Source organism: Chanos chanos, chromosome 2, assembly GCF_902362185.1.
Source record: "Chanos chanos chromosome 2, fChaCha1.1, whole genome shotgun sequence".
Taxonomy (NCBI): Eukaryota; Metazoa; Chordata; class Actinopteri; order Gonorynchiformes; family Chanidae; genus Chanos; species Chanos chanos.
Window position 1 is genome coordinate 19,520,074 of NC_044496.1, and position 13,984 is coordinate 19,534,057.

At 44.6% G+C, this 13,984-nt stretch overlaps 1 protein-coding gene across 1 annotated transcript in view; it reads left to right on the forward strand.

Moving 5' to 3' along the window:
- Window positions 1-13,984, forward strand: part of zfhx3b (zinc finger homeobox 3b) — a 135,979-nt gene that overhangs the window by 70,960 nt on the left and 51,035 nt on the right. The window contains exon 4 of the mRNA XM_030794059.1: window positions 7,940-8,171. Within this exon, the coding sequence (XP_030649919.1) occupies window positions 7,940-8,171 (232 nt within the window). The remainder of the gene's footprint in view (window positions 1-7,939; window positions 8,172-13,984) is intronic.

Here is a 13,984-nt window from a genome sequence, read left to right on the forward strand (position 1 = left end):
AAAAAGAGCCCATTTCAAATTCATGTCTTGCTGAAGGCTAAAACAGGCTGGGCTTCAGGGCAGATTTTTTTTTTTTCTTTTTATTCCAAAACTGAATGCACTCTTCTGGAAAAACACTGGGGGTCCTCCCTTAAATAACGGCCAATAACACTCCCAATCCCCCAAACTAGTCAAACTATTATGAATGCAATAAATAATGATGAAACCAAATGGAATATAACATACATTCTAATATTTGTATCAAATATTTTTTGTGTACCTCTAATGCTCAGTGTCTTTGAAGAGTTCTGTTTCCTCTGATATCTAAGATCTTCTCAAACATGTTTTCTTTTTAGTAAATTCCGCATTTTTAGTAGGGCGACTGCCAGGGTGTGCTTGGAATTAGAGCCAAAGCTGTGAATATAGAACTTTTGAGAGGTCTCTGGCAGGTAAGCGTCTAAAGTTCATTTAAAATCCAGTGCCCCCATAAGCAATTCTGCCTCATCAACAGGAAACTTAATGTGCCATGTAAATGAGCTCTTATTGCTCCTCTATGTAACCGCCCCCGCTTTTCCCCCGCCTATCAATTTGCATGTTAAGAAGGGGACCACTCTAAGGTCTTGTTGTTCTTTTGTTGGCACGATGCTGCTAATAAAAGCTCCCCTTAAAGAGTTGGTTAAATATTTACTTTGGCAAAGCACCATGGTCAGAGCCTCTCATTAAGCCTGCTAGCGGGCTGAGGCAGGGCAGGGCACACCAGAAAAGGCAGGACCTAGCTACTCAAACACTTCCTCATCTGAGACCAGTTCAAACAAATGCTCAAACTTCACCCTCTGCTTTGTGAATTTTATATAAAAAAAAAAAGAACAAGGAGGAAAAAAAACACACACACACATATTACATTCTCACCGCCTTATTGCTTAGCCTGAAGCAGCAACCAATTATGTAGTAATGAAATATTTACACTGCCAAACTGGGAATGCCAGAGGTTAACGCTAGATAATATAGGCTGGTAATACTATGAAGCCTCTTCCTCTTACGTCGCACCTCTTTGAGGATGAGGAGGGAGGAAGAGAAGTCAGTGAGGCCAGAGCCCAAATTTAGAGGCCCAGGTTGAGAATTAGCAGGGAGTGGGTTCAGCGCTGTGTGTTGCTGACTCAGACTTTCTCAGCTGGGGCAGGCTTTTGTCAGTCCTTTGAGCAGCTGTCATTTGTCCCTTCACAAAAGTGATATCTGTGACATATGTGGGGGGGGAGCAGGATTTTTGTTGTCGGAGATGAATTACGTTTTGGTCCCTGACCACATTAATCTTCAAATGTGCCATTTGACTACCCCCTGCCTGACTTACCTACTGCCCTACACACACACACGCACACGCACACGCACATGCACATACTCCTACCCAACAGCATCATTGCACTTATCCTGGTTTCCTGTCAAACAGTTTATGAACCTGAAATTTCAACTGATTCAATCCAGTCAAATGAAAGAGTGATCTGACTTGAAACGGATAAGTAACAAGCAGAAATCCATCAAGGTCTCTGTGATTGCTAACAAATAAAAATACAAATCAGGACACTATAGCTTTATAACCTCCTCCTCCCGGAGAAGGAAATGGTCAGATAAGGATTTGGAATTGTTGCTCCCAAATGCAGGTGTGTTTTTTCCAGTCCTGCTCGTTTCTTTCCCTCATGTGAGAGTTCAACGTCGCTTATACTCCCACACGCTCTCCCAGCACTATGGTTCTGTGATATCCAACTTTTATGCAAATCAGAATAAAAAAAGAACATTAAATGATTTCAGTCCAGCTCAACATCTGGAGACTGAGCGTTTCTGTCTCCTGTCTGGCTGCAGTGAAACACGGAGCACATTCTTCCACTGTCCCATCCCAATAATTAGCATTTCTGTTTCTCCAAAATAGAGGGTTGTTGTGAGAATCGAGCGGGAGGATGCTGGTTAGGAGGACCAGAGCAGGTTCTGAGTTGCCCTCCTGAAGTTCCAGGTGGCACTGAGCATCTACAGATGTCTCAGGACGGTTGGAACAGCTGTTCAGATGGCCCCATAGCACCACACAGCTGTCGCCTCCTGCAGGCAGAGTTATTGTAGTGCCAGGCCGCTTGTGCTTGGCGCTACAGGGCTGGCATTCATAAAAACAACAGGAGGCTAAGCTGTTAATTAGCTGCTCAGAGAGCAGGGCGACGTCTAGCGATTAATTTTTTTAACTTTTTTTTTTTTTCCTCCTCGTCGTCCCCGAGCTTGACATCATTTCCTGCCTGCTTTGGAGACATTTGCCGTTCGTTGATAGCGTAAGCAGAGAACCAGCTCATTAAATAAGAGATATGTGTTTGTTTGGCAGTGATTAGCTCTGCACATTATGCATGTATGCTCATGCTTATCCAAATATGGCTAATGAATGGGGGAGCTGGGAGGCCCCGGCTGGGGCTGCGGTTGGCATAGGCACAACCTCGTTATCACCACGCCGGGCATTGATCTCTCAGCCTCTCATTCTCTCCCTCAGTCTCCCTTAGCCAGAGTGACTCGCCCCATGAATTATGTGGACACATTGATCAGCTGATCTAGAGCCATTGTTTGGAGCACAAGGACATTATTGGAGGAGGGATTACCCAGCTCTTGTTTTGCGGCCGTGTATGTTAGAAGGTATTATTTAACTGCTTGTCACTACACCCCCATCCTCGCCACCCGTTTCTCTAACACAGAAAGAAACACACACAAACGACTTGGATACATAATCAACATGGGCCAAATGAACGCCTGCATTGATTGCCTTCTCTCCGCAATTATGTTCCTATTGTTTACTTTCTAGCAGCTTATTTATTCCAAAGGAATTCAATAATTATTGCTTTATTTAGTGCTAAAGTGAGGCAGAGTGGTATAGGCTTCTCTGGAGCAAAAGGATTGTCTTTAGGTTCTGTGTGACCTGCGCTTGCTCACTTTCTCACTCTCTTTTATTCTCTCTCTCTCTCTCTCTCTGCCTCTCTTTCTCCCTCTCTCTCTCCTCGGATCTAGCAGTGTTAATGGTCATCTGTAGTCATCCATCCCCACCTGTCTGCTCTACTCTTTGACAAAGAGCCTCTCAGGATGCTAACTGAATCGCAGAGTTCACACAGACTCTTAAGTTATTTGTAGCACTTCATCATAGCTGAACCATTGGCAGCAGTAACTCGGCAGAAGTTGACGAGAGGAGCAGGGGAAGGGTGCAGGCCGGGTACAAGGACAGGGGAAATTGAGGGCTTAGTCAAGGGTGAGGAGGGGGAGACAGGAAGCGTTAGGTATGCAGTTAGGGGCGGGCACACACGCTTCTCCCCAGCCACAGCACAGCGTCTGGGCATGTCACCGCTCGCACTGGCTAATTTGAACCAGCCGCTGATCTTGGCATCCACCATGGCTTCTGTGGTCGCGGCTGCTGCTTCTGCTCCTGCTGCAGTGGGAACAGAGAGAAGCACAGGCCAAGCAGTGCTCATACACATGTACACATACTCACACTGACAGCAGCACCCAGTACAACCTATCAGCTACCTGCCGCATAGCAGAAAGTTCAATGTCTCCATGCTTGCCTCACATTCTCCATTCACACACACACACACACTCACACAAACTCACACACATATACACACGCAGTGAGATACGAGACTCCTCACTCTAAACCGGCAAGTTTTTCAGCCCGTCAGGCGAATCCCTTTGTCTCTTTTCAGAATGCAAGGCAGTGACCTCACTAGCTATAATTTCAGCAATGACATCACTGTGTCTGTATAACAAAGGGTGTACAGCACTTCAGGATATTTATCAGCATGATGTGTTTCTCAAACTGGTTCACTATGTTGCCCTCAGGCATAGTGAGGCATGGCCATTGGCATCATGATATCAGATGATATACTGTCTGGCTTTTATTGGAGGCACATGGATTTTAATTGTACTGAGGTGTGTGGCTGAGCTTTACGGAGCTTTAAGATTTTTCATTCTTTTTCACAACACTTGTCATTTTTCCCATCTTTTGCGTGGGTGTTTGGCTCACGTGGCGAGTGTGTGTGTGTGTGTGAGAGAGAAGCACCTGACCCTACCACTAAGTGCCGAGAATCATAGGGATAATTACAAAGCAATGCACATCCAGACACTCGCTGGCTCATTCACACAGGGAATTTGCCAGCTCTCTGAGAATTGATAGCCATTTAGCCACTGGATAGTCATCTGTTTTAATGCATTAATTTAGTATTAACCGTGCTGCCAAATTTAATACTGGAAATTGGGGTATGATCACAGAGCTCTGTGTGTGTCCCTGTATGTGTGTGCGTATCAGTGCGCACATCCTCATACACATACAAACACACACACACACACACACACACACACACACAAATAAGCATGTGTGCCCAGTGCTACTCCACCGTGAGCCATTCTGTGGGCATATGGAGTATCACTGATATCTGTGTTCACTCTGCATTCTACACTCTCTCAGGCAGCTGGAGTACTGCTCGGCATAAAAGGGTTATTTTTACAGCCCATTAAAGTGGATGATAATGTAAGTCTGTGCAGGGGTGCAGGTAGGTGTTGAAACTGATACCTGTGGATAAGTTGAGCAGAGAGGCAGAGGTGCAGTGTTGAGTTGCACAAGTGTGCACGAGGTGGCATCCTGAATGCACCCCCCGTATCTCCTCAAATACAGAGGCACAGAGTATTGATTTATTCCCTGGATGAGTTTATCTGCAACGCAGAGAGAGAGAGAGAGAGAGAGAGAGTTTTTTTTTTTTTTTAACTTGAGTGGGACTCAAAACTCACATCATATACACAAGCTGCTAGTCTCACCACATTTCTCCATAGCGTGACCTTCCTGTGTGATTACTTTTAATGTCCAGCCAATCTAATGAAATTGGAATAGAAATGAAAGCCCTAGTGGCTCCGTGGCCTTCCCCGGCTCTCAGGACCTCAGTACGGCTGCTCTGGGGCCCCAGCAGAGGGGAGACTCCTCGGCAGCACCCTGGTGAGCCCCTCCCTGCTCTCTAAACATGACTTTTTCATTAAGCCGCTGAATTCCTGCACTCCAGTTGGAGGTGATTTATCAGCACGGAGCTTCATTTCAGGATCATAGGAAACAGACGCTGCAGACACAGACGGTCTCTCTCATGCATGATTGTGTTTCACATCCAACTTGTGTGTGTGTGTGTGTGTGTGTCTGTGTGTGTGTGTGTGTGTGTGTGTGTGTTTGAGGAGATTAGGTGTAGATAGGATCTCCTGAGTCCCTCACGTGGATAGTTTCTGATGGGAGAGAGAGAGAGAGGGAGGGAAGGAGCCTGCCTTCTCATTGGATGGATCGAATGGAATCTGTTAGATCCTCTTGTTTCATGTACAACTCCCATATGGAACTTAACACCTGAATCTCATGTGTTTCAGTTGAGTGAAGTATGGTGTTAGCTCATGCCCTGTCCCTCTCTCAGGTTAGGCCTGGATGGCTTGCACATGTCACTTTTGCAGCCAGGTGAACAGTGTTGTGGCAATATGGAGACCATTTGGGCCAAGCTGGGGGTTGTCTGCAGCCCAGTCAGGTTTGCAGTGATATATAGCCAACTGTGGGCCAAGCTGTCTCAGGTTCACCACCGTGTAAATCCTGCCTTTTTTATGGGAACCTGTAAAAATCACAGTACATTTTTTTAAAGCCCTGAAACTAGCTTTGAAGTTAAGTTCAGGTGTTGTCCTCTTTTTCTCTCTCTCTCTCTCTCTCTCCCTCCCTCCCTCTCACCCTCTTCCTCTCCCTCCCTTATTCAGCACAACTTTGAGTCATTTGTGGTTTAAAAAAAAAGATGACTTCCATTTTTTTCCTCTCTTTGTTGTTTGAGACATGTACTGACTAAAAAACAGTTTGCTATTTCCCAGAGCAGACATCACATGATGGATTTGGTGTTACCTACAAGTAAATCTGTCTGTCACATCTCAGTGTACCTGAGCTTTGATGCAGTACGTATGTGTGAGGCAAGGAGGAGAAAGATGTCTGCAAAACCAAAGATCCAACAGCACCCACTCAATGACATCATGAACTGCCTCAAACAGGACAAGCAGAGAGAGAGAGAATTGGGGGGGGTTGAGTGTGAGCGTGAGGAAAGAGGCAGAGCCTTTTAAAATCACCTAATAACTCTATTACTCTGTGCTGTGGGGCACACAGAAAAGCAAGAGCCTGTTCCTGGAAGCCCTGTCCTAATGTACGGTTTAGGTGCGCGAGTGAGATATATGATACCAGAGAGAATGGAATACGATTGCCCAGAAAACCCTATAGCAATATTACAATATTACCAGAAAATTAAATATTATGAGAGAAGGACGAGAGCATTTGAGGGAACATAATATTTTTTCCTCCCGCTGTCAACACCTGATGTGGCTTTAATTGGGTTAAAAAAATCTAATGTTTCCATCGCTTTTTGCATCTTAGGCCAACGCATGTACATCCCTGCACTGCAGGGCAAAGCTAACTCTGGCGTCCTATAATGAATCAATTTGTTTTCTCCGACCTTTGTCAGGGTTGGGGGTGGTCCGCATGGGAGATTAAGAGGCCCTCGTTGAGTGAAAATACATATTTTGCTCAGGAAAGTAGCAATATATTTTACAAATGTCACCTATGTGGCCTAATTTTTATGTGTTTTCTGTTATGCATCACAAATCAAACTCTGAGGTAAACAGAAAGAAAACAATTGGTCATCTTGTCACTGCCGCTAACTCACAGAGTGTCTCATAAGCTTTTTTATCCTTTGCAGGGTGACATGAATATATATTCCCTGTTGCAAGAGAAATTTCATTTTTAATATTTTTCCCTGCCTTAGTGAAACATCAATGATGGACAGAACACAGTTTGTGTTTGAGTCATTATCTGATTTAATCCCCATTTGGCAAAAGGGAAACGTTTGTTGTTCTAAATCTCATTCACTCTCAGAATTTTTTATCTCGCCAGAGAGATGACGGCCATGAAGATTACTAAAAGAGGGGAAGAAAAAAATTTTTAGTGGAGATTGACATTGATTGCAGCCGCAGAGATCCATCACTAGACCTTTGAGTATTAGATGAGATGAGCATGAGGGATGAGACCATTGCTTACAGTGTGAATGAGACACTCTCAGGCAAACATGCAGAGATGCTAATGAGGATTCTACAGAGGGAATGGTCAGATGTATGTGGCTGTGAGCCCAGCCTGTATTGTCTCAGCCTTGTCTCATTGATTGGACTTGGTGTGTTGTGATCAGTGTTAGAGACCAGTGTGAGACTGTTTAGTCACTTCAGGGTGTCAGATGTGGTCAGAATTGATGTGGCTTTGCGGAAGGTAGGACATGTTATCATGTGCATGTGCCCCCCCCCCCCCCCAAACACACACACACACACACACACACACACACATACACACACACACACACACACCCTATATGGATACCTGCTTATACAGAGAAATGTTCCAGAAGGCCACAGAATGTGGTTATCACCCTTCCCTCTCCCCTCTTGGCTCGCTGTTAGAAAGAGGATTTGACTATCCAGTGATCAATATTTAGCATCCCATGCATGAAACAGGCAGATGTTTGGAGTTTCCTTTTCAGAGACGAGAGGATTCTGTAGAGTGAAAGGGATCAATTCTCCCTCACCGATCCTGACTGTCCTCTGGGGGAGCTCTGGGTGATGTGTACCCCTCCATCCACCTGCAAACTCAGGGGACATCAGCATCTCTCAGCCTTCTTTTATCTAGTCAGCTCAGACACACTCACACACACAGTCTGGTCCAAAGAGAACAGAAGTGGAAGAAAACATTAGGTGTGTGTTAAACAATGGGCTCTGATTGGTAATTGATTTGTTCATTTTCAAACAGTGTGAGTGAAAGTGAGCAGGTTGTGTCAAGCTCTTCCCTGCAGGTTAAAGCCTCTCTCTCTCTCTCTCTCTCTGTCTGTCTTTCTCTCTCTCTCTCCCCCTTTCACAGCATTTACAGCAACACGAGAACGCAGTGGAGGGTGACGCCTGCTACTACCATTGTGTCCTGTGCAACTACTCCACTAAGGCCAAGCTGAATCTCATTCAGCACGTGCGCTCAATGAAGCACCAGCGTAGTGAGAGCCTGCGCAAACTGCAGCGACTTCAGAAGGGCCTTCCTGAGGAAGAAGAGGAGCTGAGTGCTATCTTCACCATCCGGAAGTGTCCCTCTGCTGACACAGGTAAGAGAAGAGACAACACCCAGTCACACACCCGCTCTAAGATTCACCTTAAAAGACCATTGGCCTGGGCTTCTGCTGTCTACCTTGTACTCCACTGAGCAATGGAATAACATTAAGTATCAGTGGTTTCATTTGAAAAGTACTATATTTTGAAATGCATGTATTTTAGTATTATTTTATATAGTAGTATATATTAAAAGTAAAGATGTATACATTTCATATATTTCTGAGACTGTTTGCCTGATTTTAAGTGTCTGACATACATATGCAGTACATACAAAAATGAAAATATGCTTTCTTAGAGCTTAATAATGTCACTAGATCATTTTCCACAGCAACGCTGAGAATCATAGACAGAGTCTGAAGTAATTAAGTAAATCCCTGAAGTAAGTCTCATAATGTTATGAGGGCAAAAAAAGCAATGACACATTTGTGCTCAACTTGTAGAATATAGAACATTTTTAGTAGGTTTTGCAGTGTTAAGCTATGTTTTTCAAGTCCATTTGGTTTTCGCTGTAAACTGTTAAAACACAGATTCCTCCGTGTGCTCTACCACCTGTGCAAAAATACACCAGTGGATCAGATTTTTGAGGAGTTCTTCAGACTAGCAGGTTTTCATTGTTAATGTATTGCTTCACAAAGCTCATTTGTTACCACTGAAGAGTCAGAATCATGCAGACTGAAGGGCCAGACCACTAAATGGTTTCATTTAGAGTCAAATACATAATCTCAGTCAATTCAGCTAGAGGTCTTACTCTTCATTCTCTGTTTCTTTGTTTGGAAAGCATATTAAAGTGTAGTATCGCTTTTGAAACATTTTAAGGTTTCAATGACCTTTTATGATATTATACTGAGTCACTTAAAGGGGGACACTGCCTAATGTTCCTTGGTTGTATTTCTTCCACATCAAAGCAACCTGTGACTTTGACATTGTTAGCTACATGTTCTGTAGATTCTTGATAAGCTAAGTGAATGTCCCAAATATGGAGCCAGCTTGGCACACCATTCCTGTTAATCAGGCTACAGAGCCTGGGCCACTCAGCCATTAAAGACACATTCAGAGACGCCATTAAGGCCAGGGAAGGAGGGGCATGACAACAAGAGCCGCAGCAGCCAGGCAAAAACAAAAAAAAGCTGAGGCCGTCTGTGTGTTAGTCAGCGATTAAGAAGACGGAGCTGCGGTCAATTAACACTCTGTCTCTGTGCGGATTTGGTTTTCTAATCACTTTGACTCCTGTGCCCTGACAAAGGGGCTCCATTGTGCGTCCCCCGCGAGCAAGCCAACGGTGCTGCGCACAGCCACTTTCTGTGTTGTGCCATAAAAAAAAAAAAAAAAAGAAAGAAAAAAAAAAAAAAAATGCGGGCCTCTGAAGACGCTTTGTTCCGAGGAGGCAGGGATAATGAAGCCAGCGGCCGGGAAATTGCGCAAAAGGCAGTCACAGATCTGAGGCAAATCATTAGAGAACATATTTAGCTGAGCAATTAAGGACAATTAAGCTTTCTGCTCGCTGCACTCCAAATATGTTAATGACTACAGTACAGTGGACAAGTGAACATGCAAAGCCAAGAGGAAGGCCCACTTAGGTTAAAAGGGTGGGGGGTTGGGGATTTAGTGTGCGCGTTGCTGGGGAGGGGGTTTCGGTCGAGTTCACAAACGAGTCTGATTTTCTCCTCTCTTTTTTTCTGGTTGATGTTCTATTTATTTATATATTTCCTCTACTAACCTTTGATGTGCATTAATGGATTCCCTTGTTTGTGAGGCTGGCTGGAGGTTAGGTAATGGTTCCTGCAGTGGGGGTGTGTGGGCAGAGTAGCACGGACAACGAGATTCTTCTGTCACACACTAAGGTTCTTCCCTCCTCAGAACTGCAACAAAGACCTCCCTAAATTTTGTCTTCCTCATACACTGAATGAAGCAGCAGTACATCAACAAAATATATTTTGGCTACAGGGAAAATGAAAGTTTCCTAAACATCATGATTGTTTTGACAGTCATGAGCTCGAGTGTAAAGTTAAGAAGGTCTGATGTTTTGATGATGAGTGATTTGCTGTGCATCCATGTGAAGTTTTTGATCTATTTAATCACCCCTTTTTTCCCTGACTAGCAATTATTGATCTTTTTATATACTTTCTGGAAGAATAGGTGGGTGATTAAGAATGAAAAAAAAGAAATCTAATGCGCTTATTGTGCCGTACTGATGAAGGACACGAAGAGTGCAAATCGACCAGCGGCTTAAAGAGGAGTGAAGCAGCTCTTATTATCACCTATTGTTTTCTACTGAGAGAGAGAGAGGTTCAGCAGTCTCGGCCCTCCGTTAGCCGATACCTGCTAACTTACGTCATTATCATGCTTGTGAACAGTCAGGGATGCTGGGGCTTTAAAGAGGAACTGCTCCCTTAATAGTCTGTGACGCACTGTTTACCAAACGGGGCAGCCTGAGACTCTGTGCTGAAGCTCTGATTGATTGTGTTACAGATGCAGGCTCCCGCCTTACAGGCCAGGAGTTGTTCTCTGCCAGGAAAATACTGGGCTCAGACCAAAGACTGCTTGAAATTCAGCCACATCCCCTTTAAGAAAAGGGGCAAGTTTTTCTCTCTCTGCCTGGCTCGCGCTCCCCCCCCCCCCCCCTCCTATATATATATATATATATATATATATATATATATATATATATATTTTTTTTTTAAAGGTCCGTTAAATGAAATGAAGTGTGTAATAAAGAATGTCGGCCTTTTGAGTTCGCCAACCCCCCCACCCCCCCGAACAGCCTTCCCGTACCACTACCACCACTACCCTCTCTCCACCCCTCCCCAAGCATCTTGATTGAATTAGGCTGATAATGAACATACCTCTTCATCAGTGAGCACGAACATTGTGAATTTCTAACTCCTGCCACCCCCACCCCCACCCCCACCCCCCCTTTTCCCTCTTCCCCAAACTACCATTTCACTTCTTAATGTCTTGTTCCACCCCCAGTAACTGCCCCCACCCTTTTTCTGCTCAGAGCTGAACCATTCCCTCCCGGTGTAATATTTAATTTCCTCCCTGCTAGCTCTTCTGAGGCACTGGACTCTTTCTTGTGGTTGAGGCACAGTTGCTAAAGTGGTGGAAGGTTCCCCGCTTGTTAAAACAAAGCTGGCCCTGGATTTCTGGGTCAGCTAGGCAGTAATTCCCCTGGCTGCTGCCGGGCTGTGTGCACAACTCTGTTGGTATTAGGTGCTGGGCTACTTCTCCAACTCAAGCTGGGCTTACCCCATCCAACCCCTCCCACAACCCTTACCCCTCAGCCTCACACAACAACAACAGAGAGCTCCAGTCCCTTGGGATACAGTCATATCACTGAAGAGGTTAAAAGAGCATGCATGTATCATGGCCAAACTGCCAGGATTTAGCCTGTTTCACCTTTACATTTTTAGCCTTTCTCTCTGTTTTCAGTGAGCACCGTTCACCTTTGTGAACGTCATACACAGGGAGGAGGGAGTGAGAGAAGTTTTGGGAAATCTATAGTGAGGATTGAGGCTGAGTCTATGGTGGCATTTCTCAAGCTCTGAGTTCTTTACAAAACAATTAGTGTGGAAGGAGTTGTAAATCCCAGCAGCACACATTAAAGCACATTAACCAACATATTCAGCACTTAAAAAGCTCCACATTAAATCTGCCCACCCCCTGAGGAGGATCTATCACCTCTGTTTCTGAATGGGCTTTGGAACTGTCAGATTCCATTTTCTGGTCATTTGTGAACATCATCAATGAGAATCATTTTTGAAAAAAAAAAAAAAATCTATACTTTTGATTTTCAAAAAGTGTGTCAAAGCAATGATGAAAAGAATCAATTGTGGAAATATTGATTGCAATTTTTCTTTGTTTTTTTAGTTTAGTTCTTACCCTTGTATGGGGACTCATATGTTGAAATCATAACCAAATACACAGACTGAATTAATAAAATCATTGCCAGCAGGCTTGTTTGCCAGACTAATGGACAGAGAATCTGCTGAAAGACACACACACACACACACACACACGCACACACACACACACACACACACACACACACACACACACACAGATGCACGTAGGCGTTGTGGACAGGGTTATGATACTACATGCCCTTGTCATCCCGCACATCTCGTACCCACGAGGCATCAAGACAGCAAAGATTAATTTTGCTTCCAATTAGACCAACACAGGGGTGAAAAGCAGGCATTGTTTTAATTCCTGCTCCTACTGAAAATGTGCTGTTTAAGCACACCAAGCTTTCACTCAGTCTTCATTTTTCCTCCTTAACCCTTTCTGTGTGAAAGGACAAAGGAGGTTTCTGAGAGTCTCCCACACCAAACTGGCCAGCTGTCTGTGGTATGACTGCACAGAACTGCAGACCTGTGCATTACACATCTCTCTCTCTCTCTCTCTCTCACACACACACACACAGCAGGGCATGTGCATGTCTATGATGTGTGATAGTGAATTTCCAGCACAAGATGACAGGATCTTTTATGAGTGATGTTCACCAGGGCATACAGCTGGATGACACATTGGGGTTTCTCATTTCTTAAGACTTAATGGATATTTTTTTGAACAGTGTAGATGTGGATCAGACTTGACATAGAAATTACAGAAAGAGGGATGGTGTAGCTCGCTTCTGGCAGTAGTGTTAAAGAAAAGGCACGTGTGTGTTTGAGTGTGTGTGTGTGTGCGCGTGTGTGTGTGCATGCGCGTGTGTGTGTATGTGTGTGCAAGAAGTTTAAAGGGGAAACACACTGGGTTGATGGGCTGAATTATTTCATGTTGTAAATCTCTCTCAGATACAGATGGTGGGCCCTTGATTGCTGGCCTGCGACACTTTGGCTGTCCTGGTAAAAGGAAATCCCTGTCTGTGGAGCTGAAATGGGCTCCAAGCTGCTTCTTCCTCTCACTTTGGGTTTCCTCTGAGGGCTTTAGGGATTGAGGGGTTAGGTGGCACATGTATGTCACCACTGTTCCCCAATCCCACAGCTAGAGCACACTTTATGGTTATGAGGGTGGTTTAATAAGTGTACCACAGCTATCAGCAGATGGAAAAGAGGCCAGAGGACGCGTGGAACTGCAGCACGGAAGCCAAATTGAAACTCTGTGTTTGTTTCGCTAAAAGGGGTGCGCTTCCAGGGTCACTTAATAGCATGCTCTGTTCTGATAACACGGAGGCTTCCCTCTTCCCTCCTCACACGAGCTCTTGCCTCATGCAGCATTTTCAGTGGTCATGACCAAAAAACAAATTACTTCATTTTATTAAAAAAAAAACAAAAAACACACACATACACACACACAAATCTTGTTCTTTTCTTAGGCAGTGTTCCTTTACTCTCTGCTCCTGCTGCACCACTTTGACAGATGAAAAGATATGTCAGTGGGGGAGTTTAAAACAGTCCTGACATTAAAAAAAAAAGAAAAGAAAAGAAAAGGAAAGGGAAAAAAAAGAAAAAAAAACCTTTTTTCTCCTCTCTGTGCTAGCAACATGCGTGGCTCCTGCGATTCTCCGACAGGCCACGTGTGTAAATACGCTGTGGCCAGGCTGGAGGAGAGCGAGGCTAGATGAGCATTAGAGGGTGAGTGGGGCCAGACGCACGTCTCTGCTCCCGAACCAAGCGGAGCCCTGCAGACAGCGGCCATCTCAGGAATGTCCTCCCTTTTTACACGCTTGTTAAAATGCAAAGTAAACCTTCCCAGAAACAGGATATTGTTGCCGCTATCCACTGCTCCTGCCCCGTCTCTACACGCCATGTTATGTCCAGGCAGAAAGGAGGCAGCAGAACACGCAGTGCCGAGTCTTCTTTTA